This window comes from Sus scrofa, chromosome 3 (assembly GCF_000003025.6).
Source record: "Sus scrofa isolate TJ Tabasco breed Duroc chromosome 3, Sscrofa11.1, whole genome shotgun sequence".
Lineage (NCBI taxonomy): Eukaryota > Metazoa > Chordata > Mammalia > Artiodactyla > Suidae > Sus > Sus scrofa.
Genome location: NC_010445.4, coordinates 17,751,636 through 17,779,244, shown reverse-complemented (window position 1 = coordinate 17,779,244; position 27,609 = coordinate 17,751,636). Strand labels below are relative to the sequence as shown.

At 51.2% G+C, this 27,609-nt stretch overlaps 1 protein-coding gene and 2 long non-coding RNA genes across 5 annotated transcripts; 1 reads left to right on the top strand and 2 right to left on the bottom strand.

Moving 5' to 3' along the window:
- On the top strand, positions 278-19,206 carry LOC110259906. The gene is made up of 4 exons (XR_002342366.1): positions 278-1,212; positions 2,408-2,573; positions 5,539-5,633; positions 12,323-19,206. It is a non-coding gene; the product is annotated as an uncharacterized LOC110259906 (long non-coding RNA).
- On the bottom strand, positions 6,370-12,505 carry ZNF689 (zinc finger protein 689). The gene is made up of 3 exons (XM_021086420.1): positions 11,941-12,505; positions 11,613-11,726; positions 6,370-9,226 (listed from the first exon to the last, which is right to left on the bottom strand). Exons 1-3 carry the CDS (start codon positions 12,143-12,145, stop codon positions 8,043-8,045), a joined length of 1,503 nt encoding a protein of 500 aa, XP_020942079.1. The 5' UTR covers positions 12,146-12,505; the 3' UTR covers positions 6,370-8,042.
- Positions 12,890-27,603, bottom strand: LOC110259905. 3 transcript variants are annotated; one of them, XR_002342362.1, is made up of 2 exons: positions 26,223-27,603; positions 12,890-16,415 (listed from the first exon to the last, which is right to left on the bottom strand). It is a non-coding gene; the product is annotated as an uncharacterized LOC110259905 (long non-coding RNA). The 3 variants fall into 3 exon arrangements; XR_002342363.1 differs by having other exon boundaries at positions 12,890-15,773; XR_002342364.1 differs by having other exon boundaries at positions 12,890-13,136.

Here is a 27,609-nt window from a genome sequence, read left to right as displayed (position 1 = left end):
AAAGCCCGTGCTTTGCAAACCAATCATTTTAAAACATCGAGAGCCCGCGCTCCGTGGACCAATCATTTTAAAACAGCTCCGGAGGTCCGCATTTGCGTGGGCTCCTCGGCAGAGTGACAGATTGCAGTTGAGATAAGTCACTAGGGCTTTCAATGTGTAATCAATTCTTCTATGGCGCTAGTCAGTTTTACAGAATCCAGATAAGCGATTAGTCAACTCATTTCCTGTTATCTTACTTAGGCCAGGATAGCAGGCCCTGGAACAGCAAGAAGTGTGACCTTCTACCTATTTGCTGGCAGGAAACAGGGTCTGGAATTCGGGGGCATTTAGAGCTTTTTATTAACTTCCTGGGTTCTGGGAGGGTTGGGTTGCATTTTCATCCTTTCACTTCCACCCAAGAGATAAAGGCGGGTCCGGGGCCTGAAAATCCTCCGAAAAGGAAATACTGGGCTGGGCCGAACACCAAAAAGACAGCTGAGGCCCCTTGCTCAGTGCTCCACACTTCCAACCCCACCACCTCTGGGCGCATCAGTCCCTGCTTCCCACATATTAGAGTCCTGGCCAGGCTGCTGGGCCTCACCTAGCGCGCCCAGGTGGCTGTAGGTTTCCTATGTCACGTGCAGGTTCAGGACCCTCCGTGCGGGCCGCAGACACCCCCACTCCTCCCGGGAGAAGTACACGGCCACGTCCACGATCCTCACAGCCCCTGGGAGGCTTTCCCTCGAAGCCCGGAACCGGCCTTCCCTGGCACCTCAGCCACAGAGAACAAGAGCCGGGGGCGGAGCCATGGGCAAACCCTTTGGTGCTTCGCAGAGGCTTCCGGGAAATGTGGAAATGTTCTGCCGTTTCCGCCCTTCCTCAGGAAAAGTTCTTCAAGCCCCACAGCCCTGCCCTTAACCAAGATGGCGTCCCTCCGACCTCAGCATCCCTTACGTTTCCTATTTGCCCTGAAGTACCAAGGGGCAAACCGGAAAGGAGGTTGGACTCCAGGGAGTAACCCGCCGATAGATGACGTGTGTTGATTGGACAGTACCGGTCAACAGGAGAAGAATGAAGGCTGTGATTGGCCTTTCCGAGGCGGCCGGTTTGAAAGACCGAGAGGAAAGGATCCACAGGTCCGAAGGTGGCCAGCGGTGAAGGGGCGGCGGGCTCTCTCCTTATCTGGCTTTTCTGGGACAAGAATCTAGAGAGAGAGAGATTCTGACGAGTAAGGTACTCCTTTCTGCGACTCTCATGAGACCTCTTACAGGCAGGTCTGGGGTGCGGGGCTAGGAGGTGTGTAAAAGCCCAAGGGAAAGACTGAGGCGAATTCTGGAGGTCGGGAAGTGAGGAGCGACCTGTTCCAACACTGTGCTGCGGACCCTCGGGCAGGGCTAGTAGCCACGTGAGCTTCGGAAATAGGTTCCTACCCGGTATGTGATCTGGCCCGTGCTCGAAGGCCACAGACGTCTCCCTTGTACAGTCTGCTGAAACCGAGTGCAGGGCAGGTGATTGTTCACCTGCGGCAGAGCCAGATTCAAAGTCATCTTCTGGCTCCCTTCTAAGTTGAACTTAGGTGGAGTTATGTGCTTAGGGTAGTGCCCTGCCCAAAATAAGTACTCATGGACCGTGAGCTTGCAGATGGAGTTGCTGCTGTGTCGCAGTGGCTTAACAATCCAAACTGCAGCCGCTAGGGTCGCAGTGGAGGAGTGGGTTGGATCCCTGGCCTGACGCTGTGGGTTAAAGGATCAGGGCTGCTGCTCCGATTCAGTCCCTAGCTGGGGAACTTACCTATGTGGAGGGTGCAGCCACTAAATATATACCTATATTTTATATTTACATATTTCTGTTTATATGTTTAATATCCATATGTTAAAATATGTTAAATTTATACATTTAAATGTACGTGTGTATGTGTAAATATATGTGTATGCATGTATACGTACATATAGTTGTTGTATTGCAGTTGTTATTGTAATTGTAATACTGTATGGACTCTGACTCAATCAGAAAACCTGTGTTCAAATTACACCTCATAAATGAGTAATAGGATTGATCGTCTCCTAAGGATGTTGTCAGTTCTTCCCGAGCCATGGCAGTGACAATCCCAGATCCTCCACCTGCTGATCCACGGGCTGTTTTTGTTTTGGGGTTTTTTTTGTTTGTTTTTTTTTGTCTTTTTGCCATTTCTTGGGCCGCTCCCACCGCATATGGAGGTTCCCAGGCGAGGGGTCCAATCGGAGCTGTAGTCGCCTGCCTACGCCAGAGCCACAGCAACCTACATCACAGCTCAAGGCAACGCCGGATCCTCAACCCACTGAGCAAGGGCAGGGTCGAACCCGCAATCTCATGGTTCCTAGTCGGATTCGTTAACCACTGCACCACGACAGGAATTCCTGTTTTTGTTTTTATGCCTGTGTGTTTTTAGTTCTGGATCAAGACGGTGGAGCAGGAAGATGTTGAGTTCATCTCCCAGGACCCTGCAAAACAACAGCTGCTTATAGAACAGCTATCCCTGAGAGCTGACCAGAAGACTACTATCAGGACAGGTTTTTCTACAACTAAGGATATAAGGAAAAGGCCACCTTGAGAAGGTAGGAGGGGCAGAGTCGTGGTCTGGTGAGAACTCCCCACCTCCTGTGGGGCAGCCCACAAGCAAGATGGATGTCGTACACACACACACACACACACACACACGAAGGTCATTCTTTAAAGACTGGGAGACAAAGCTGATATACATAGGAACAAACACAGAGAGTTAGGCAAAATGAAGAAACTACAGAATATCTTCCAAAGGAAAGAACAAGACAAAACCTTAGAAAAAGAACTGAATGAAATGGAGGCCAGCAGTTTACTGGATATAGAACTCAAAATAACAGTAATAAAAGATGCTCACCGAATTCAGAAGAGATATGAATGAATCCAGTAAGGAAATTATCAAAGGGTGAGAAGATATAAAAAAGAAAGGTTTAGGAGTTCCCATCGTGGCTCAGCAGTTAATGAACCTGACTAGTATCCATGAGGACTCGGGTTTGATCCCTGGCATCACTTAGCAGGTTAAGGATCCATCGTTGTGGTGAGCTGTGGTGTAGGTCATAGACCCAGCTTGGATCCCAAGTTGCTGAGGCTGTGGTGTAGGGCAGTAGCTGCCGAAACAATTCGACGCCTAGCCTGGGAACATCCATAGGCCCCCGTTGCAGCCCTAAAAAGACAAATAAAGAAAAAAAGTTTTAGAGCTTTGGAATTTAGTAACTGAAATGAAAAAAATACATTAGTGGAAAGCAAGAGGGGATCAGAGAATGCAAAAAGACAGACCAGTGAGAAGGGTAATGGAAGTCACCCAATCAGTACAGCGAAAGAAAAGAGAATTCCCAAAAAATGATAGGGTCCTCCATGGTGGGTCCCATCACCTCAGGTGGTGGGAGGAAGAGCAATGGCTTGAGATTCACTGCAGCTCGCAGGCACCCAGCACACGCCCACCCCTCCACCACCACACCCAAGAGGAAGGTCAGTTTTTCGAAGGAGGAACATAGGAGGATATTAGCAAGTTTGTCAGCTAAACCTGCTTCTGCAAAAGTGGAAGTAAAGGAGTTCCCGGTGTGGCTCAGTGGTAAGGAACCTGACTAGTATCCATGAGGACTTGGGTTCAATCCCTGGCGCACTCAGTGGGTTAAGGATCCCGTGTTGCCACGAGCTGTGGTGTAGGTCACAGATGCAGCTCGGATCCCACATTGCTGTGGCTGGGGTGTAGGCTGGCCGCTGCAGCTCTGATTCAACCCCTAGCCTAGGAGTTTCCTCAGGTGTGGCCCTAAAAAGACCAAAAAAAAAAAAAAAAAAAAAAAAAAAGTGGAAGTGAAGTCAAAAAGGCAGCAGGAAAAGATAAATCTTCAGACAAAAAAAGTGCAAACGAAAGGGAAAAGAGCCACAGAGGGTTAAGTGGGTTATGCTGCAGTGGGTTAAGGGTCTTGCATTGTCAGTGCTGCAGCTTGGGTCCTGGCCCGGGAACGTCCACATACCACAGGTGCAGCCAAGAAAAGAAAAGTGAGGAGAGCCCAGCCTCTGATAGAGCAGGAGAGAAAGTCGCCGATTGAGGTCACACATTTGGCCTTATCTATGGTCCCTGCCTACCTTCTTGTGCAACTCGGAGGAATATTTCTATCAACAATTTTGTAAATGCAAGTTTTTAGTAGCTGTAGAAACATTTTTAAAAAGGAGGGAATCCCACCTCATTTTCTTTAAAGTGTAAATGATTTTTTTTTAAAGTGGTGAAATCACTCGTTTATTTTTGTCTTTTGTCTTTTTAGGGCCGCACCCGTGGCATATGGAGGTTCCCAGGCTAGGGGTCGAATCGGACCTGTAGCCTCTGGCCTACACCACAGCCACAGCCACACCAGATCCGAGCCACATCTGCGACCTACACCACAGCTCACGGCAACGCCAGATCCTTAACCCACCAAGCAAGGCCAGGGATGCTAGTCAGATTTGTTTCTGCTGAGCTAGGACGGGAACTCCCTACTTGCTTCCTTTTTGATTCATCCAGAAAATAGTAGGATATTGAATATGAGAGGTTCCGATTGTCTTGAAGTCAGCTTAACATTTCAGAGACGCGGGTTCGTTTTTATATCCTATAATATAAAGCATATTAAATGGCAATTTGGAGTCAGCTGGGCATTTAATGTCTTGAACACTAAATTATTTCTCTTCACGTGCTGTTTTTGGTAGAACTGTTTCCTAAAGCAGATCACTCCTCAATTTTGGCTCTGTCAGAAATTGGTGCACCCTAATGTCTTTGCTCATGATTTTTTCCCAGTGTTCCCAGTAACTCTGTTAACATCCTGAGAATGATTGAAAAGTGGAGTATGTAGAGTATATGATATTACATTGTGAAGTAGAGGGATTTAATAGAACAGCGTATCAACATTTGAAGATATTGCTACTTGATATCCAGTGAAGGAAAATTTGCCTTTTTTTTTTGTCTTTTTAGGGCCACTCCCACAGCATGTGGAGGTTCCCAGACTAGTGGTCGAATCGGAGCTACACCGCCGGCCTACACCACAGCCACAGCCACAGCCACGCCAGATCCAAGCCATGTCTGCAACCTACACCACAGCTCACGGCAATGTCGGGTCCTTAACCCACTGAACGAGGCTGGGGATCAAACCCGAAACCTCATGCTTCCTAGTCAGATTCGTTTCCGCTGTGCCACAATGGGAACTCCAAAACAATTTTTTCTGATGTTTTATTTTTATTCTCTTGTGTTTTCTTAGAGAAGGAGAAGGCAGTCACCAGTTTGGGGTGTATAACAGACATAAGTAACGTTGAAGGTTCAGCTGAGGATGGAGTGGAAAGGCTGGCAGTGGGGGCGCTTTGTTTCTTCGTAACTCACATATGGGCATGAAGATAGATGAGACGTTAACCCACACCGAGGCTGTAGATTAGCTAGTTATTTGCGAGAATACTGGGATCTCCCACTCAATGAGGGGGCAAGACAGCTGGTTATCAGACAGATCCTGGGACTGAAGTGCATTTGGGACCCTAACAGCTTGTCTCTCATCTCAGCCCCCCACAGATGCTGTACTGGAACGTGGCCACCAACAGCTCCCATGTTTTATGAGTTACAAAATGCAGGCCAAAGAAATGTCTCGGATTCCTAGGTAAGGAAAGAGTTGGGTCAGCTTGATGCTAAAGGTAGGGAAAAGAGCCTGTTCTAAAACAGGGCTGGGAGGGAAGTTCCCGTCGTGGCTCAGTGGTTAACGAATCTGACTAGGAACTATGAGGTTGTGGGTTCCATCCCTGGCCTTGCTCAGTGGGTTAAGGATCTGGCATGGCTGTGGCTGTGGTGCAGGCCGGAAGCTGTAGCTCCAATTAGACCCCTAGCCTGGGAACCTCCATATGCCACGGGTGCAGCCCTAGAAAAAGACCAAAAAAATAAATAAACAAATAAATAAATAAAACAGGGCTAGGAGGAGTTCCCACTGTGGCGCAACGGGATTGGCGGCATCTTGGGAGCACTGGGATGCAGGTTTGATCCCATGCCTAGCACAGTGAGTTAAGGGTCCAGAGTTGCCGCAGCTTCAGCTTAGGTCACAACTGTGGCTCAGATCTGATCCCTGGCCTGGGAACTTTATATGCCTTGAGCCAAAAAACAAAACAAAAAAACAGGTTTAGCAGTTCCCTTGTGGCACAGTGAGTTAAGGATTTGCATTGTCAACTGGCGAAGCTTGGGTTACGGCTGTGGCACAGGTTCAGTACTTCACCCAGGAACTTCCACATGCTGTGGGTGTGGCCAAAAATAATAAAAATAAAACAGAGCTAGGCAGAATTCTAATAGGGCCCTGCTGGGGCCGGGGGTGGGGAATTTCCATCAGAAATGTAAAAATGTCTACGCAGTCAAGGAACTAGATTTATATTTTATGCAGTAATTCCACAAGGAACATAAGCCATTCATCAGACATTTTAATGAAATTCAGTCTGGGATGACCGCTGCTTTGGGGTAACCCATCAGTCCAAGGAGAAACAGACGGCTTTGATGCCACTTGTTAAATACAGAACAGAGGTTTCCAACGCTGTTCCCAGGGACACCCCCTCGGGCTGATGTCAGGAGAGCTGCAGGAAGCAGCAGCAGGGGTAGGAGGATGAGCCACACCAGCTGTTGGGATCTAAGTCATGTTTGGAAACTCCAATTTGGTGCAGGTGCCCAAGGCGAAGTGGCAGGCCTTGTTAATTCAGTAAAGCGTTACAGAACACCTACTCGGGGATGGGGGCCACGGAGGCATGTGAGAGATTAAAACATTGCTGCTGCCACCATCTGGAACTTATGCAAGAGGTTGGGCATGAGCATAACCTGATGCCTGTAGTCGCTTCCTGCTTTATACACAGTTCCCTAGCTTTCTGACCTCAAATAATGGCCTCACCTCATTTCATGAACAGTGTTGACAGAGGGCTCATAGACAGTTCTGGGCTCGTGTCTCCTTATGCTGATGAGAATCGGGGGCGTGAGACCCAGTTCTCAAGAGTTTTCCAGCCACTGGCTGCCTGGAGCTAATCCAAATCCACTAGATAAGAGGACAGGCTGGTCCTGGTTTTACTTCTTGCTGCTAGGCCCCTGCTTTGCCTTAAAATCAACCTTTTCCCCAAGCTCACTGCACTCATGTCCCAGAGGCATCTTAAACCAACTTCCCAAACACAGGGTGCAGAAGAAAAAGAAAAGGCTTAGGTACTTAGATGTCTGCGACAATAAACCCCTGGCACACTGCCACCACCCGCAGATCCAAAGTGATCTAGAGCTGTTAAAACAAGTACAGACCAAGAACACGGGTGGTGTACCCTGATGCTGGCTTATCTTGTATGACCCTTGAGAAGGGACATTGAAAAACCAGTGCCGTTTTGGGAAGAGATCATGTGTGGTGACTGAAACCCTGTCTTTAAGGAATAATTGACCTACTCAGTGCTATTCAACCTGACAGCGTGGTGGCGAGTTGTGATTAAGTTTTCTGAGAGCCGGCCGTGTAGATCACGTTTGAAACCTTCCGGGCCAGGCTTCCTGGGAAGGAGACGGTGGTACTGAAGGTTCCTCTAAGGATCAGAGCTATCCCTCAGTGCAATGACCTGCCTTGTGAGGTAGTGAGCTCCCTGTCAAGGGGAGAAGACCACTTGGCAGGAACATTGTAAAAAGGGGGCTAAACCAGGTCTGTTTAAACCTGGAAGGGAGGACAGGGCAGAGGGGAAGATCCTGCTCCCCATCCACAGCACCCTCCTGACCTCACGCGAGGCAAGGGGACAGATGCGGGCTGTATGAATTAGGTGGGGAGAACTTTCAGCCTGACATCCACACACAGAAATCCTTTTCGGATGAGGGTAGCTTAGAAAACTAACCAAACGAGGTCACCTCACCTCCTGGGGCCGTCTGTCCCAGACACACGTATTAAGGCAGCCAGCACGGCAGAATCCGCTCAAGTTCAGCTCTGGGTAGCAGGAGCGCTGGGGCTGAGCTCCAGCCCTGCCCTGTGTGGCTGGGGGCCCCTTCCCCTTTCTGCGCCCCGCCATGAAACGCGCTTCCCACTCTAAAGGGCATCGCCCTTCTGGTTCGGCCCCCCGAGAGCAGATCTCGGGCTGCAGTTCTGGACCCTGGGGCTGCACTTGTGGACGGCCAGGGACCATCTCTGGCGGAAGCACCGGCCGCACTCGAGGCAGGGGAAAGGCTTCTCCCCGGTGTGCAGGAGCTGGTGCTGGGCCAGGTGGCTCCACTGGGCGAAGCGCTTGGAGCACAGGTCGCAGGCGTAGGGCCGCTCGCCCGAGTGCACGCGCCGGTGACTGGCCAGCAGCGACGGGTAGGCGAAGCGGCGGCCGCAGTCGCCGCACGCGTGCAGCTTCTCCTCGGTGTGCGTGCTGCGGTGTATGGCCAGGGAGCCGCTCCGCCGGAAGGCGCGGCCGCAGTCCGGGCACGGGTAGGGCTTCTCGCCCGTGTGCAGCAGCTGGTGCTGGAGCAGCGTGCTGCGCTGCGAGAAGCGGGCCTCGCAGTGCTCGCAGGCGTAGGGCCGCTCCCCGGAGTGCACCCGCCGGTGACTGACCAGGCGGGAGGACGAGGAGAAACGGCGCTCGCAGTCCGGGCACGGGTAGGGCTTCTCGCCGGTGTGGATGCGCTGGTGGATGACGAGCGCCGTGCGCTGGCGGAAGCGCCGGCTGCACTCCAGGCAGGTGTAGGGCTTCTCGCCCGTGTGCGTGCGCTGGTGAATGGCCAGCAGGGAGGGGTAGGCGAAGCGCCGCCCGCAGCTCGGGCACTGGTGCGGTTTTTCACCCGTGTGCGTGGTCCGGTGATTGGCCAGGGACCGGCTCCTCCGGAAGCAGCGGCCACAGTCAGGGCAGTGGTAGGGCTTCTCGCCGGTGTGGATCACCTGGTGCTGGGAGAGGTTCTTGCGCTGGGAGAAGCGCTTGCCACACTGGTCGCAGACATAGGGACACTCCCCAGAGTGCGCCCGCCGGTGACTGACCAGCAGGGACGGGTAGGAAAAGCGGCGCCCGCAGTCTGGACAAGGGTAAGGCTTTTTCAGGTTCTGCGCACACTTGTGGCTCTGCAGGGCCGGGTGGTCGGGAAAGGTACAGCCGCAGTCAGGGCAGATGGGCCCTCCGGAGGTCTGCCTGGGGATCAGGCGGGGTTTGCTGGGCCGGCGCCCTCGCTTCCCCTTTCGGGGTGCCTCCCTAGGTGGGAAGACTTCCTTGTCTTCGTTCTTCTTTCTGGTTCTGGTTTCTACCGGGATGCAAAGCAGACATTAATCAATATCGGGCTCCTGCTCTTCCCTATCAGTGTTACAGGTTATAAGACAGATCGACTCAGCCCCATCCTCAAGGAGTGTTTGTGACACAGACAGTCAAATAGGAAAACAGGGTATTACAGGAGCCCCTAGCCTAGCTTGGAGAAACCAAGGAAGGTTTCTTGGAGATTGGAGTTCCCGTCGTGCCGCAGTGGTTAACGAATCTGACTAGAAACCACAAGGTTGCAGGTTCAATCCCTGGCCTTGCTCAGTGGGTTAAGGATCCGGCGTTGCCGTGAGCTGTGGTGTAGGTTGCACATGCGGCTCGGATCCTGTGTTGCTGTGGCTCTGGCGTAGGCCAGTGGCTACGGCTCCAATTAGAACCCTAGCCTGGGAATCTCCATAGGCTGCGTGAGCGGCCCCGGAAAAGGCAAAAAGACACACACACACACAAAATTAAAAAGTTTTTGGAGTTCCTGCCGTGGCTCAGCCGTTAATGAACCTGACTAGTGTCCATGAGGACGCAGGTTTGATCCCTGGCCTTACTCAGTGGGTTAAGGATCCAGCATTGCTGGTTGTAAATGTGTATCAGATCCAGCATTGCTGTGGCTGTGGTGTGAAAACAAATGCAAGAAGTGAAAACTAATGAGGTAGGAATTAGCAATAACTAGGTCATGAGGCCCCCTAAACCAATGCTTCTCAAATTTTATTGGGAACCAAATCGTTTGGAGGCTGTAATGAAACAGACTGCTGAGCTCCACTTCCAGCTTTGGATTCAGCCCGTCTAGGGTGTGCCCCAAGAATCTGCCTTTTCTAATATATTCCCAAATGCTGCTGTTGCTTCTGGTGTCTTAAGGCCACAGAGAACCAAACCAGAAACCTAAGGGTTCACTCAAATTAACTGAAGCGATTATTTAAAAACAAAAAACAAAAACGAAAACACACACCAAACTTCCCTGGTGTCCTAGCGTTGGCATTGTCACTCCTGTGGCTAAGGTTTGATCCCTGGCCTGGGAACTTCTGTAGGCCGTGGACACAGACAAAAGGAAAACGGATTAGTTCCCACTGTGGCATAATGGAATCAGAAGCATCTCGGGAGCACTGGAACACAGGTTTGATCCCCTGCTGGGCACAGCAGGTTAAGGATCGGGCACTGCCTCAGCTGGGGTTTAGGTCGCAGCTGAGGTTGGGACCTGATGCCTGGCCCAGGGAACTCCATATGCCTCAGGGTGGCCAAAAAAAAGTTCCCGTTGTGGCGCAGCGCTAATGAACCCAACTAGTATCCATGAGGACGTGGGTCCGATCCCTGGCCTCGCTCAGTGGGTTAAGGATCTGGCGTTTCTATGGCTGTGGTGTAGGCCAGCAGCTACAGCTCCGATTAGACCCCTAGCCTGGGAACCTCCATATGCCTCGGATGCAGCCGTAAAAAGACAAAAAAAAAAAAAAGTTCCCCAAGTGACCTAGTTATAACCGACAGCAATTTGACAACCTGACTTGGTGAAAACTTAAAAGTTTTTAAGCAAGGAAATACCATGTCAGATTTGAATCTTAGAAAGACAGCCCCGCTCTTAGACAATCTGGCACAGAAGCTCCGGACAGTTGCAGCTGCCCCTGTGGGTGGATGTGGGGCTCTTCTACCTGCACGGCCTTTATCAGGGCCTTGCCTGATCCTGAGGAGAGCTGCAGATTCCTGCACTCATCAGGGTCATCCTGCCAGAAGGGCAAAAACAGGCCCTGCACCCCAGACCCCGTGCTACATAAGATCCCTTCAACCCAACCCCAGAAAACTCAAGAGGTGTAGTATCTTAGTCACAGCCTAGTTCAAAGCAGGCAGAAGGCAGAGTCCTAAAAGTAGGCAGAAGGATAGTAGCTCTTTCTCTTTTTTTATGGCCACATCTGCAGCATAAGGAAGTCCCCAGGCTAGGGGTCCAATTGGAGCTGCAGGCCATGGCCACAGCCACACCGGATCCCAACTGTATCTGCCAGCTATACATCATGGCTTAGCAGCAACACCAGATCCTTAACCCCACTGAACAAGGCCAGGGATCGAACTGGAATCCTTGGGGGGTACTGGTTGGGTTCTTAACTTGCTGAGCCACAACAGAGAACTCCAGTAGCTCTTTTTTTAAAAAAAAAAAAAAAAAAAAAGCTCAGGGATCCACTCACACAACAGACAACCGCAGGTGGTTAGTTTACAAACTGACAAGTGTATCGTTGGTGGAGGGAGGGACTCACCATCAATGAGACAAGAACCCCTAAGCTGTGAAAATGAACACAGTCAGTGGAGCATTACAGCATAGGTCATCGGTACCCCTGGCCACCAAAACACTGGACCAAGTCATTAGAGGCTGCAAACCCTCCACAGAGGCATCTTTCACTCACTTCTCTGGACTGTTACCCCCCTTGGGCACTCCTGTGGATCCAGGGCAGCCGGTTCCCAATCATCGGTATTTCGTTCCAACCAGGAGATGAGGGATGGTTTGGGACCTGCGCACCCTGGGGAAGGAGAACCAGTCAGAGGCCCAGATCGTCCACAACGCTGGGTAGATACATCTACCCGGTGCATCTCCTGCCAAGCCCCCGTCCTCCTCCCTTCACACAACCTGGTCGCAGGCCAGGACCTCGGACACTCTGGTCTCCCTGCCCTTCCCCCGCCCCCCATCTCCTCCATCCCTTCGGCCCCGCGGAAGCGGACTGGGCCGGGCCTCACCGAGCGAGCCCAGGTGGCCGTAGGTCTCCCGCATCACGTCCCGGTACAGGGCCCTCTGCGCGGGCCGCAGACACCCCCACTCCTCCGGGGAGAAGTACACGGCCACGTCCGCGAACTTCACCGCCCTTGGCCTCCTTCCCCTTCTCCGGCCGGGTCCGGCCTCTCCCGCTCCCCGCGCGGGGAGCGGAGCGGAAGGCCGCGCCATTGGGCCCGAGAAGCCGGCGCCACGACCGTCCCCGTCCCGGCCTCGGCCCCTGGGAGCTGGCTGGCCCCGAGGTTTGGGAGCCCCCGCCGGACCCGGGCGGAGCGTGCCCAGGGAGGCCCGGAGGGAACCGGAATCGGCCGCCTGCGGGGCTAACGGAAACCTTTCGCTGTTATTCAGGAAACTCCTGCCCGAACTTGGGTGAAAGGCACCGGAAGATGCCTTCGGGGAAAATGGCGGCGCCGCTACTGCACCGCCTTTGCCTGAAACACAGGCAGCTTCCAGCTATCGATTTTATTGACCGGAGCGCCATGCCGGCTTCCTAACCTCTTTGCCCTCAAGTGTGATGGCGCTGCGATTGGGCTTCACGCCCTTTTTCCCCCATTCCACGAGCTCATTGGGCGGCGACCGAAGATCGAGCATTCTGATTGGGTGATGCCAAAAGCGGCCTGTTTAAATGAAGCCAACGGAAACGTAAGGGCAGGGAGTTGGACTCGGCGTTAGGCGACTGCCGTGAGTCTGGAGGCGCCAAGGGCGACCCCACTTGGGATCTGTAAAGATCCCCCGATAAGCCGAGGTAGGGAAGGATTTGTGCGACGGAGCCACTCTGGCCAACCCGGGTCTGAGATTTCCCTGGTTTGCCTTATAGTGGCTTTCTCAGAGAAGCCTTCGAGGCAGATAGCGTGTAACTACCTTGTGGCCTTTTAGGGAGGAGAATTGGGCTCAAGTACCACGCCCAGCACATCACACATTTCGTCTTATTTATTTTTTGTTACCATTGTGTGAAGGGATGATTATCAACCTAGTTCTACTAACTAAGAAAATCTCAGAGGGGTCCTGCTAGTAAGGAAAGCGAGCAAAGATTTTGTCCATTGAAAAAAAACGCAGGACCTAAAAATTGCACGTTGGGGACTTTGCTGAGCACTGCAACCTCCCAGATAGCTCCGAGGAACTGCTCCAGAGAGGCAGGAGCCAGGATATATAGCAGTTTTTCCTGAAAAAAATAGAAGTTTTATTCTTTATAAAACTTCACACACACACACACACACACAGCCACGCGACATTTAGCCATCGATTTTGTTGAGGCCTGGTTATACATTGGCTAATGCAAGAGGCATTAATCTTATAAAACACAATACACAAGATATAAGTAATATAGATAATAACATTAATATGTTCATAGGAGTTCCTGCTATGGCACAGTGGGTTAAGAATCTCACTGCAGGAGTTCCCATCATGGCTCAGTGGTTAACGAATCTGACTGGGAACCCTGAGGTTGTGAGTTCGATCCCTGGCCTTGCTCAGTGGGTTAGGGATCCGGCATTTCCATGAGCTGTGGTGTAGGTTGCAGACACGGCTCGGATCCCCGCGTTGCTGTTGCTGGATTGGACCCCTAGCCTGGAACCTCCATATGCCGCAGGAGCGGCCCAAGAAATGGGAAAAAAAAAGACCAAAAAAAAAAGAATCATCACACTGCAGCTGCTCAAGTTGCTGCCCAGGTATGGGTTCAATCCCCAGTCAGATGCAGTGAATCCTGTGTGCGGCATAGGTCTCAGATGCAGCTTGGATTCAACTGCCAACCTGGAAACTTCCATATAACGCAGTTTTGTCTGTTTAAAAAAAAAAAAAGAAGCGTTCTCGTGGCTCAGCAGTGATGAACCTGACTAGTATCCATGAGGACTTGGGTTCGATCCCTGGCCTTGGTCAGTGGCTTAAGGATCTGGCGTTGCCATGAGCTGCATTGTAGGTCACAGATGTACTCGATCCCATGTTACTGGGGCTGTGGTGTAGGCCTGCAGCTGTAGCTCCAATTCGACCCCTAGCCTGGGAATCTCCATATGCCGCACCTGCAGCTGTAAAAAGAAAAAAACAAAACCCAAAGCAACCTGCAGTAAGCCTTCATTGAGTTCTACTCTGTCCAAGGATGGTGACTGTTACCTGAACAAATTACTGGGGAAGCACGTGGAATTCCATGATTGTCCCCCAAAAGGCAGAGTCCCTCCTCCTAATAGCTTTCCAGATCGCTAACTCAGTGGGACCAATGACTTTGGTCTATGAACAGGTAGGATGTAAGGAGAGCAGTGCTGTTCGATATACATTTGTTGACTAAACACCTGAATTCCATGGCTGTGAAATCTCGGGCACAAGGCAGAACTTCAGGAAAGTTCTAATGTAGTACAGGATACACTTAGGGTAACACTGGAGGACTGGAAGGGGAGGTTGGTGCAGGGCTTCATCCTGTACATCGGGGAGCTCTAGATCAGTCTAGAGAAACAAATGACCTTTCATTGATGTTTTAGTAAGACTGCGCCGGGAGTCTGCAAGATGAACTGATAGCTTTGTGCCTACTCTCTCTGCACACACATACTTCTGCTTGGAGAAATAAGAATGTAAACTTAGGCTGCAAAAGGAATAAAAAGGCAAATGAATAGCAAAAATTTCTTTTTGTTTGTTTGGGGTTTTTTTGTTTGTTTTGTCTTATTGGGGTTTTTTTTGTTGTGCCCACAGCATATGGAAGTTCCTAGGCCAGGGATCGAACCTGTGCCACAGCAGCAACCCAAGCCACTGCAGTGACAACATTGGATCCTTAACTCACTGTACCACAAGGGAACTCCTGTGAATCCATTTCATTTTGAAGGAAGAAATGGACTAAATAGAGGAGGCTAGAAAGGACCTAATCTTCGTGGACATTTTGCCCAATTGGTAATGATGCGCTGCCAACTGAACACGGAGAAGATGCTAACGTGGAAAAGGAAAGGAGATGATTAAAGCCTGAGCCGAGGAGTTCCTGATGTGGCGTGGCAGAAACAAAGCCAACTAGGAATCATGAGGTTGCAGATTCGATTGCTTGGTCTCGCTCAGGGCGCTAGGCCCCCTTCCAACATCCAGGAAGTGGGAATGCAGGCTGGACAGAATACTAATTGGGTTTGTTGTTTTTTTTTTGTTTTTTGTTTTTTTTTTTTTTGGTCTTTTTAGGGCTGCACCAGCGGCATATGGAGGTTTCCAGTCTAGGGGCTGAATCAGATCTACAGCTGCTGGCCTCACCACAGCTTCAGCAACATGGGATCCGAGCTGTGTCTGTGAACTGCCGGAAGCATCGGCCACAATCTGGATGTGCATAGGGCTTGTCCCCGTGTGGAGCAGCTGGTGCTGGACCAGGTGAGCCCTCTGGGAGAACCGAACTCCGTAAGGCGCACAGACATAAAGATGGTCTCCGGGATGGATTCACTGGATATCTGACCAGCATCGAGTGGGAAGCAAAGAGCCTTCCACAGTCTGGGCAGCGGAAAGGCTTCTCTCCAGTGTGCCCACGTGGATATGGACAGCCAGGGTGCCTCTTTGGCAGAAGCAACGTCCACACTGGTCTCAGGGGCAGGGCCGCTCCCCAGAGTGGACCCCCTGGTAGCTGACTAGGAAGGAGGGGTGGCTGAAAGATCGGCTACATTCCAGGCAGGGCTAGGGCCTCTTGGCAGTCTTAGCACGTTGGTGTCTGGTGTTGGCTGGGGACCTGAGGCAAAGAATGGTCACAGTCCATTAAGCCAGGGAGCAGCCTGGCCTTCAGTGGGGGGCCCGTTCCTCACAGGAGCATCCTCAGGCTCCCTAGGCCGCTTCCTTCTTCTTTGTCTTGCTTCTAAAGAGACGAGAGAATTGAAACTGAAGACTCAAGGGCTTGCATCACCACACCTGTTTTCTCTCCAAATGGGGAGGAGTGTGTGAAGGGGACAGCAGGTCCTGTTCATCTGGCAGAGTCCCTTATTTCTGAACCCCCAGTCTCAGCTGCCATCAGCGGGTCCTCATTCCATGGGCAGATGCCATGCTTTTCCCCATTCAGGGCTTGGAAAATTGTGGTTTTGTCAGGAGGTGAGGGATAGTTCTGCTTGTCAGAAATAAGCCATCACCAGCCATGTTAAAGCCTTTAAGGAGTTCCTGCTGTGGCATAATGGGATGGTTGCACTGGGATGCAGGTTTGACTCCAACCCAGCACAGTGGATTAAGGGTAGAGTATTGCAGCTGTGGTTTGGATCTGACCCCTGACTGGGGAACTGCAAATGCCGTGGGCGGGGAGGCAAAAAAGAAAGCCCTTAAAGGTAGGCATTTGTGACTCAGCGGTAATGAACCGGACAAGTATCCATGAGGACGTGGGTTTGATCCCTGGCCTCAGTCAGTGGGTTAAGGATCCAGCGTTGCCATAAGCTGTGGGGTAGGTCTTAGACGCGGGTCGGATCTGGTAGGTTGCTGTGGCTGCGAGCTTCCATATGCCACAGGTTCAGCCCTAAAAAAACAAACAAAGGAAACATCAGTCACCACCTGAGCAAACAGTCCTGGCTGCACAGCGAACTTCTAGCCCTTTTTAGAGGCGTGCAGACCCTCTGGGCACACAGCGAAGGGAGGCACATACGTTCTATGCCCAGCTTCTCCCCCATCTCACTATCCTTGATCCAAGGAAGGCACCAGGTCTGACAAAGGGAACTTTGGAAGAGAAGGTTCAGAGGATTCTTACCAACTGGGGCCTGCAAGAGAGGCTGCGTGTGTGGAGCGGCTGCTGGACTCACTCCCGAGACAGGCTGACTTCCAGCTCAGCTCCGCTTTCCTCGCCTATCCCAGAACCTGGGTGCCTCGCCCCTTCTTGGGATCTTCAGCCTCCGGTCTCCACACTTCCTTCCTTCCCTCCATCCAGGAGATGAGGGCAGGTTTGAGGCCTGCAAATCCTAAGGGAGAAGAGGCCAGCAAGCCAAGGCGGAGACACGGAGCCTAAAGAAGGTCTTCCTCTGCAAAGGTGGGATGCAACCTCCTGATCCCTCAGAGAGAAGACCCTCCCCAACAGCAGATATTCTCCCAGGCGCGTCAGGACTCAAACCTAAGGGTCTTCAGATGACAAAAAGTTTGAGTGCGAGGGCCGGGCCTTGCCGAGCGCACCCAGGTGGCGATAGATCTCCCGCATCACGTCCCGGTCCAGGGCCCTCTGCGCAGGCCGCAGACAGCCCCACTCCTCCTGGAAGAAGTACGCGGCCACGTCTGCGAACTTCACTGCACCTGGTCTCCCTTGCCCAGGCCAAGCCTCCCCCATGCCCGCCGGTGGGGAGCGGGACGGGGTGGGGGGGCGCCATAGCACCATCGCTTTCCCCAGGGTTCGCCGGGGTGGCGGCGGGGGGTGGGGTGGTCAGGTATTGGACGCAGCGGAGCCGAAGCTGGCCGATCTTCGGACCCAGAGCGCCGCCAAGGAGGCCTGAATGGCACAAGGATGAGTCTCTTTGGGTCCCAGTTATTCCTACGGGTCCTGCAAGCACCCGGGTTAGAGCCCAGGAAGATGCCTTCCGGCGCCGCGGAGGCGCGGTTGACGCGATCCACCACTAGGCGGCGCCTGGCCCGAAATTCTTCGCCCTCAGGGGTCCTGGCGCTGCTGAGCTTCACGCCCGTCTTCCTTTTGCGCTCGATTATTGGCTGGCGCGCGGCTGACCGCAAAGAGCCAGCGTCCTAATTGGGTTTCAGCGAATCGTTCCCGTTAGAAGGAAGCCGGCGATAGCGAAAAGGGCAGGCCCTCTTCCCGGAGTTCCAGAGCTCCCCCCGCCCGCCCCACTGTTGAGCACCTGCCCGGCGCCTGGCGTTGTGCTGTGTGGTGGTGCCAAGGGACAGCAAGGCAGCTCTGCTGCCCAAGAGCTCACAGCAACGGCCTTCTCCCGGCCCCGCGCTCGGCCCCACTGTCACCAGAACCCCTTCTGCATTGCTCTGGGGCTCCCTGCCTCCTTTACACCCAGACTTGGACGACGATTAAATATTTATTAAGCCTATTGGTTTGAGCACAGTTATAGGCCCTAAGTAGAGAGCAAGGAGCTCAGTGTTCTCAGCCGCGGAGGTCACATTCTTCTCCACAGCTTTACAGATGCTCATATCTCTACTGGACTTGACTCAAAGTTTAGTCTTGAGGGAACTCCCTGGCACTCTAGTGGCTAGAGTTTGGTGCTCTCAAAGTCCAATCCCTGGTGAGGGAACTGAGATTTTGCTTCAAGCTGCCGCAGGCCGGGGGGCCACCCTACAGCCACTGGAGCTCAGTACAGGAGGTTGATGGTGGGGGAGGATGTAGGAGAGGGCAGAGGAATTTGGGGATTCTCTGTTCATCCAGCTCATTTCTACTGTGAACCCTAAACTACACCCAGAGGATTAAAATAAAATCTATTAAGTCTTAAAATTTTTAAAAATAATGATTCGTGCTACAACATGAATGAACTTTTAAAATATACCATGTGAGAGAAGCTGGATATAAAAAACCACATGTCTTATAATTCTGTTTATATATGTATATGAAAAGTCCAGAAAAAGCATATCTATAGAGACAGAAAGCAGATTAGTAGTTGTCAAGGGCTGGAGGAGGGGAGACGGGGGAGGGATGGTAGGAGTTTCTTTCTGGGATGATGAAAATGTGCTAAGTTGATTTTGGTGATGGTTTCAAACTCTGAACATATTAAAAAAGATTGAATTGTACACTTTAAATGGGGCAAATTATATGATAATGTGAATAATATCTTAAGGGCCAAAACTGCACATATGGGAGTTCCCAGGCTAGGGGTCAAATCAGAGCTGTAGCCGCTGGTTTACGCCACAGCCATAGCAACTCGGAATCCAAGCCTCATCTGCAACCTACACCAGAGCTCATGGCAACACCAGATCTTGACCCACTGAGTGAGGCTAGGGATTGAACCTGTACCCTCATGGATACTAGTCAGGTTGGTAACCTGCTGAGCCACAATATTATTCCTATGAATAACATCTTAATAGAATCTTTTAAAAAATACGTCGTAGGAGTTCCCGTCGTGGCGCAGTGGTTAACGAATCTGACTAGGAACCATGAGGTTTCGGGTTCGGTCCCTGCCCTTGCTCAGTGGGTTAACGATCTGGCGTTGCCGTGAGCTGTGGTGTAGGTTGCAGACGTGGCTCGGATCCCGCGTTGCTGTGGCTCTGGCGCAGGCCGGTGGCTACAGCTCCGATTCAACCCCTGGCCTGGGAACCTCCATATGCCGCGGGAGCGGCCCAAAAGAAATAGCAACAACAACAACAAAAAAAAAAAAGAGAAAAGACAAAAAAAAAAAAAAAATACGTCGTAGTCCCAGACATAGCAAGATGGTCACAGTCAATTATCTAAAACAAAACAAAAAAAGTTTCCAGGGGGCATTCTGGAACAGTCCCTCCCCATGTCTCAGCTCACTACTCCTTCTGTTTCTCTCCCCTCCAGGCATTTTGCCCTGTCTAGAGAGTCTGCATCTGCAGCTCTCACCCAGGAACTGGCTTGGGTACAATGAATAAATTTATTTATTTGGTGTGTTTAGGGCCACACCGGCAGCATATGGAAATTCCCAGGCTAGGGATCGAATATGAGCTGCAGCTGCTGGCATACACCACAGCCACAGCAATGCCAGACCTGATCCGAGTCTTTGACCTACACTATAGCTCACAGCAACACCGGATCCTTAACCCACTGAGCGAGACCAGGGATCGAACCTGAGTCCTTAGGGATACTAGTTGGGTTCATTACCGCTTAGCCAACACAGGAACTCCCACACTGAATAAATTTTTAAAGGAGTGAGCAAAAATGGGCGTGAGGGAGGCGACCCCCAAAGGGCCTCACAGAGCGCCCCAAGGTGGCAGTAGGACTCAGGCATCACTTTTGGTAAAGGGCCTTCTGCACCTCCTATTTCACCACTTCCCCAAGAAGAAGTACATAGTCACGTGGCAAAGCTTCAGAACCCACAGCCTGCTCAGCTCAAGTCTACGTTTTGGGCCCCAGACGGGGAACGGGGCTGGGGCGACACTTAAATTCCTCCAGTCCCCAGGTCCTGGATGCTCCAATCCAAGGGCCACTCTCCTGGGCCAAGGAGACACTGCCCTGCTAGATCCAGCGTCTGAGCTGGCCTGGATCTGGCTTCGCGCGGGGACAAGCTGCAGCCAAAACAGGAATCACAGCATCATGGGTCGCTCTGATACTCAGGGTGGACGACGATACCAGAAAATGTCCTAGGACGACCTGCCTTCACAGCTGTCATTCAAGTGCAGTCGGAAGCTGATCATTCGTTCGCTCCAACTGAGCTTATCAAATAGGGACCAGCTCGAAATGCTCAGCTGCAACTCTTATCCCTCCTAACCCGCCAATGGCACTTGCAGAGATTGGCTTAAGGACGTGGCTGCTGACAGCGCAGTGACTGGACTCTTACCATCAGTGAAATAACTAGGTCTGTGCTGCTTGGGAGCAAAGTCAGAATCATGCTTCATTGCTCCTAAGCATCTAATAACGCTGGTGTAATAAGAAAAACACCGTGTGCCAGGAACTGTGCAAAACACTTCAAATACATTCTCTCATTTAATCCTTGAAACAACCCCACGAGGTGGATCATCTCACTTTCTGAATGGGGGTGCTCAAGCTCAGCCCAGTAAGACACTCTCCATTGTAACACTGCTCACTTCAGGAGCCAGCCACAGAATCCAATGTGCCTGACTTTGAAGACCATGTACCCCAATCATTGTGCTAGATCGCTACGCCTGGCAGAGCAATTGTCCAAAAATATTACAGTCATGAAAACAATGTTTCTTTGCTTTCCCCTCTTGACTGGCCCTGGACTGTATCGACAATGTCATCACCTGTCCCACCGAGGGCACATCTAGGACACACGCATGTGCACAGGCACACACAAACCCACTCCAACCCAGCTCTTGCCCTGCTGTTCCACTAAAATAATTCTCTCCACGTCTTGCCAACCTCTTCGTTAAAACACCCTGCCCCGTCCTTCCATTGGCTTCTGAATCCTCTTTTGCTTTATTCAACTTGGTTTTCTGCTAGTCTTTCTATCTTTGTTACATTCCTCGCTTTATATCTATGTATTTATTTATTTAGGCCTCAGGTCCCATGTCAGGGATCGAATCCAAGTCGCAGCTAACACCTGTGCCACAGCTGCGGCAACGCTGGATTCCAAACCCATTGCACCACAGCAGGAACTCCACATTCTTTTTTTTTTTTTAAGGGCTGCACCTGTAGCATATGGAAGTTCCCTGGATAGAGGTCAAATTGGAGCTACAGCTGCCAGGCGACGCTGCAGCCACAGCAACGCAGGACTCCTTACCCACTGGGCAAGGCCAGGGATCGAAGCCGCATCCTTATGGATACTAGTCAGATTCGTTTCGGATGCGCCACAACGGGAATTCGCCACATTGCTCACTTTTTAAGTACATTTTCTCAACGTTCAGGCGTCCAACCTCTTTCCCTCGGTTCCCGTTGTTATTATTAACTTCCAGGCCAGTGGCTCCCACTTGGGGGGCGTGGTGATTACCCATCTCACCCCCTAGAGACGTTTGGCAAATGTCCAGAGACTTTTTGGGTTTGGGGCGGGGCGGGGGCGGGGGCGGGCCAAAGGGCGCGGATGTGTGTGCTACTGCCCTCTAGTGGTCATGGGCCAGGGCTGCTTCCATCAAACATCCTCTAACGCGCAGGAGCGCTCCTCTGAACAAAGAATTCTCTGGCTCAAAATATTCGTTGGGCTGCCGTTGGGAAATCCCCCTCTGGGCCTGCACATCGAACTGGCTGCTAAATATTTTCACATGGTGGTCGAGCTGGGAGCTTGTTAATTTTTCTAGATACTTTAGAATATCTTCAACTACACTTCACTCCTGTTATCCGAAGTTCTGTTACCTGAGGCCTCCTGCTCACGGCTTTTTCCTGCTAGTCCTGAGTCTATTAGGTACCAGCAGCTTAGGATAAGTCCGTGAAAAAATACGCAAAGGTCCTCTTCTCAAGGGACTTCCATTTCAAAGGAGGAGAATGCAAAACAAACCCCCAAAAACACAAAAGCAAAAACAAAAACTCCAGCGTTCCCTGGTGGTCTAGTGGTTCAGACCCTGAACCTTCACCACTGTGGCTTGGGTTCAATCTCTGGTCTGGGAACTGAGATCCCACATCAAATTCTGGACAATGTGGCCCAAAATAAAAACAAAGTGGGAGAATAGATCATTTCTATTCTTTTGAGAACAGATATTTTCTAATAAATACAGATAAGGGATTTTTTTTTTTTTTTTTGGTCTTTTTAGGGTTGCACTTGAGGCATAAGGAAGTTCCCAGGCTAGGGGTCAAATCAGAGCTACAGCCGCCGGCCTATACCACTGCCACAGCAACGGAGAATCCTAGCCAAGTCTGCAAGCTACATCACAACTCATGACAATGCTGCATCCTTAACCCACTGAGTGAGGCCAGGGATCGAACCCACATCCTCATGGATGCTAGTCGGGTTCGTTAACCACTGAGCCACAATGGGAACTCTAGGATCTTTCCATTTAATGGGTGGACCCATGGATATCAGTTGTCTTGCTCAGAACCAGACAGTCTGCTCAGTTCCGCTCATTGAAAAACTGTTCCTTAGGAGCTCCCATTATGGCTCAGCAGATTAAGAACCTGACAGAGTGTCTGTGAGGATGCCGGTTTGCAAATGAGGCTTGGATCCGGTGTTGCTGTGGCTGTGGCGCAGGCCGGCAGCAGTAGCTCTGATTCAGTCCCTAGCCTGGGAACTTCCATATGCCATAGGTGTGGACATGAAAAGAAAAAAGAAAGAAAAACTAGAGTTCTTTAGAGTTCCCTTGTGGTGCAGAGCGTTTTGTTCGACTGCTGTGGTGCAGGTGCCATCCCTGTCCTGGGAACTTCCACATGCTGCGTGTGCGGCCAAAAAAGGGGGGAAAAAAGGAGGCAAGGACAAAAGGAGGTGGCAGGTGGTTCTCAAGACTGGGGAAGAGACGGAGTTAGACCCCAGGCAGGATCAGCTTCCTCAGATGAATAAAAATTCTAGCAAGTAGCTGAAGTAGCTGACCCGAGTGGAAGAGCCCCAGAGGTGGTCTTGAAAGCACCTTATCAGGGGAATTAAATTGGGCAGGAAGGAGTTCCTGTTATGGCTCAGTGGTAAATGAATCTGACTAGCATCCATGAGGATGCAGGTTCGATCCCTGGCCTCACTCAGTGGGTGAAGGATCCCGAGTTGCCATGAGCTGTGCCATAGGTTGCAGATGAGAGGCTCGGATCCTGTGTTGCTGTGGCTGTGGTGTAAGCTGGCAGCTACAGCTCCGATTTGACCCCCAACCTGGGAACCTCCATATGCCTCGAATGCGGCCCTAAAAAGCAAAAAAAAAGGGGGGGGCAGAAATGTGCTGGCACCTGGCTGGACTGAGGCTGAGGGAAGCAGCAGAGCCACCAGCAACCTTGTATACAGGCATATAAACTTCAGCCTCCAGGGACAGGCACTTTCTGTTCCCACAGCACGGCACATAGGTATTGAAATTTTTTCCAATGGTTGATGCGAACCAGAGCGGCAACCCAAAGCCAAGGCTGCCTGTCATTTCTTAGGGGTGGTTCTTGGCAAAGGGCTATAACTGAACATCCCTCCCACCTCAACACCCTGCAGACACAACCCAACCCAAGCATCTCTGGCTGGAAACTTCTGCAGAGAAAGATACTGAGCAGAGCAGCAGGCTTGAGGACCAGAACGGACAGGGCACTCTGAGAAAGTGAAAAGCCTGTTTTTACCATCTTCTTTTTACCTGTAGCCCAAGACTTAACTTGCGTATCAGGCACATTCAGATGTGCCTTCTCACTTGATCTTCTCTGTCTATCTTAGACAAGCATGAGATGGCTTTGCTGTTCCTATTTTATTTTTTAAAATTTAATTACTTTTTAATTTTTTGCTTTTTAGGGCCGCACCTGCAGCATATGGAAGTTCCCAGGCTAGGGGTCCAATCGGAGCTACAGCTGCCGGCCTACACCAAAGCCACAGCCACGCAGGATCCGAGCCACATCTTCGACCTACATCACAGCTCACAGCAACGGTGGATCCTTCACCCACTGAGCGAGGTCAGGGATTGAACCTGCGTCCTCACGGATACTGGTTGGGTTCATTACTGCTGAGCCATGACAGGAACTCCTCAGGCCTTTTCTTTAGGCTACTTCCTTTGCCCTTGGCATTGACTTTTTCGGGATACTTAGAGATTCAAAACTCTGATCAGTTTGCAGCCGCCTCCACTCTCTAACGCCAGCACTCCCTCTAGCTCGCAGAGCTCCAGCCGAAGGAGAAGGCGGGTAAGTGAGGGGGTCTCTATACTGTGGTTCATACAAAGCCGACCCCCCTGCAAATCCACCTGCGATAAAGCACTGAGGAAGGAACTGGCTGCAAAAGCCGCTGGCAAGAGTGCACCCTCTACTGGAGGGGTAAAGAAACTTCATCGTTCCCGGCCTGGCACCCTGGTGCTCTGTGAAATCAGAGGTTCCCTGAACTTGTGATTAGCCAGCTTCCACTCACACTGTCTGGTGCGAGAAATTGCTCGGGACTTCAGTACAGATCTGCGCTTCCAGAGTGCAGCTACTGGTGCTTCGCAGGAGGCAAGTGAGGCCTAGCTAGTTGGCCTTTTTGAGGACACTAACCTGTGCACTATCCATCCAAATGTATAACAATTATGCCAAAAGATACCCAGCTAGCACACCGCAAACGCGGAGAATGTGCTTAAGAATCCACTATGCTGGGAAACATTTCATTAAAAAAAAAATTCTCTTCTTCCTGTTATTGGTAGTTCTGAACGTTAGCTATTTTTTTCCATGGGGCCAAAAAGTACCTAAGTATATGATTGCAAGTGGAAAAATAGGGGACAGAAATCAGGTATTGGCAGTTTTTCCATTTTCATTTGTGTGCGAATTTTTCTTCCTTTCCTTTTTTTTTAGGGCTGCACCTGTGGCATATGGAGTTTTCCAGACTAGGGGTCAAATCAGGAGCTGCAGCTGCCAGCCTACACCACAGCCACAGCAATGCAGGATCCGAGCCACATCTGCAATCTACACCCCAGGTTGCAGCACCACTGGATCCTTAACCTGCTGAGTGAGGCCAGGGATCAAACCTGTGTCCTCATGGATAGCAGTCAGATTCATTTCCCCTGAGCCACAACGGGAACTCCCATGTATGTGAATTTTTAATATAAATGCGGGGACATAAAGCATTAATGCAAGTCAATATATTTAAGTGAACAAGTTTCAGCAATTCAACTTTATACCAATTATAAATAAACCTGTTAAAAATTTCTGGACAGGAGTTCCCGTCGTAGCGCAGTGGTTAACGAATCCGACTAGGAACCATGAGGTTGAGGGTTCGGTCCCTGCCCTTGCTCAGTGGGTTAAGGATCCGGCGTTGCCGTGAGCTGTGGTGTAGGTTACAGACGCGGCTCGGATCCTGCGTTGCTGTGGCTCTGGCATAGGCCGGTGGCTACAGCTCCGATTAGACCCCTAGCCTGGGAACCTCCATATGCCGCAGAAGCGGCCCAAAGAAATAGCAAAAAGACCAAAAAAAAAAAAAAAAAAAATTTCTGGACAATGCCAGCATTTGGATTTTTTTATTTGTCCTTTTTTTTTTTTTTTTTTTTTTTTTGTCTTTTTAGGGCTGCATTGGTGACATATGGAGGTTCCCAGGCTAGGGGTCCAATTGGAGCTGTAGCTGTCGGCCTATGCCGAAGCCACGCCAGAGCTGAGCCGCATCTGTGACCTACACCACAGCTCATGGCAACGCCGGATCCTTAACCCACTAGGCGAGGCCAGGGGTCGGACCCGAAACCTTGTGGTTCCTAGTCGGATTCGTTTCTGCTGCGCCTCAACGGGAACTCCAGGATTTTTTTTTTAAAAAGTAAATTTCTTAGTGACCGAAAAAACAAACTCAGATCAGGCAGGCTCTGCCTTTAAAAGCTTTTTTCTTTTTTTGCTTTTTAGGGCCGCACCTGCGGCATATGGAATCTCCCAGGCTAGGGGTAGAATCAGAGCTGTAGCTGCCAGCCTACACCACAGCCACAGCAACGTGGGATCCAAGCCTCATCTGTGACCTACACCACAGCTCACAGCAACGCTGGATCCTTAAGCCACTGAGCGAGGCCAGGGATTGAACCTGCACCCTCATGGTTCCTAGTCGGAGTCGTTTCCATTGCGCCATGACAGGCAAAAGCTTTTCATTGTCCTGAAGTCTGGGAAATACCTGGGTGTTTAAGCAGGAAAGTGAGAGTCTGTTGGGGGCAGGGGGTGTCAACTCACCAAGGTTGGAAGGGCTCTCCAAACACAGCAGGAAGCATCACCAAACCAGCAGGGGCTCATCCTCAGGCTACTTGTGTAGCCAGTCCTGAATGGGGAGAGGGGAATGAACACCTCAGCTGGAAGAACAGCTACCTATTTGAACTAGAAGCCTCATGGCGGATTTCCAAAGGACCCAGCAGGCCCTGTGTTATGAAGAGAGTTGCTGTAGTCCTGGGAGATCTCTCTGAATGAGTCCTTGGTTACCAAGTTGGGGTGTCTTCACTTTCTACACCAATTCTTACCAGTGGGGGCTCTTTCCATTCTACCCTTTCTGTGTCACTATTCTTTTTTTTTTTTTTTTTTTCTTTTTAGTGCTGCTTCCTTGGCACATGGAGGTTCCCAGGCTAGGGGTTGAATTGGAACTACTGCTGCTGGCCTACACCACAGCCACAGCAAAAGCAATGTGGAATCTGAGCCGTGTCTACAACCTACACCGCAGATCGAGACAATGCCAGGGCATTAACCCACTGAGCGGGGCCAGGGATCGCACTCGAATCCTCGTGGATGCTAGTCAAATTCGTGTCCACATTCACTGAGCCACAGTGAGAAATCCCTGTGTCACTACTCTTATCATTTAATCTCATAGGCGAGAATCATGCTGGGCTGGGTTAGGTCACTTGTGCACCGTCATCTCAGACGCAGGATTCTAGGCTTCAGGCTCTCTTGCTCCAGCAAGAAAATAAGTACTAGCTTGGACCAGGGAATCCTGGGGAAGGAGTGGAGGCATGAGTTTTGGTTAGGCGGTGAGGGTGCCTTCACAGTGCAAGAAGCCACTACCTCCCCACCACCAGCTGGCTCCTGGTATAAAAGTTTCAGGATGAAGCCCCTTTAAGCAGCAGGATTCCATCCCTGGTCCCTTACTACTATGGGACTGATTACACAGCCCATCAGCTAGGTCCCTCTTGAAAGAGGGCTCGGGGGAGGCCCGAAAAGAGAGGAAAGCGGCCGCACCCCACCGAGCACCCCAAGGTTGTTATTGGTCTCCTGGCACTAGCACCTCTATACTGAGCCCCCAGCGCCAGCGGCAGAAACCCCCGCTCCTCCAGGAAGAGGTACACAACCCTTGGGTGAAGTGAAGCTCAACGCCCCAGCCTCCTCCGCACCCCCGCTCAGCCCAGTCCCTCCAGGACGCCACGCAACCAGAGAAGCAGGAGGTGGCACCAGCCTGTCTCTGGTCCCCGCCACCCGCTGCCAAACACTTCCGTGCAACTCGGGAACCCGGTTCAGCAACCCACGATGGTACTGGAAAAGGCTTCAAAGGGGCCTCTCTAGGCAACTGGGAATTTCACATATCGTTAGCACTCAGTTCACGTTTATTGGCCCAAGTACGAAAGAACCGGAAGATGCC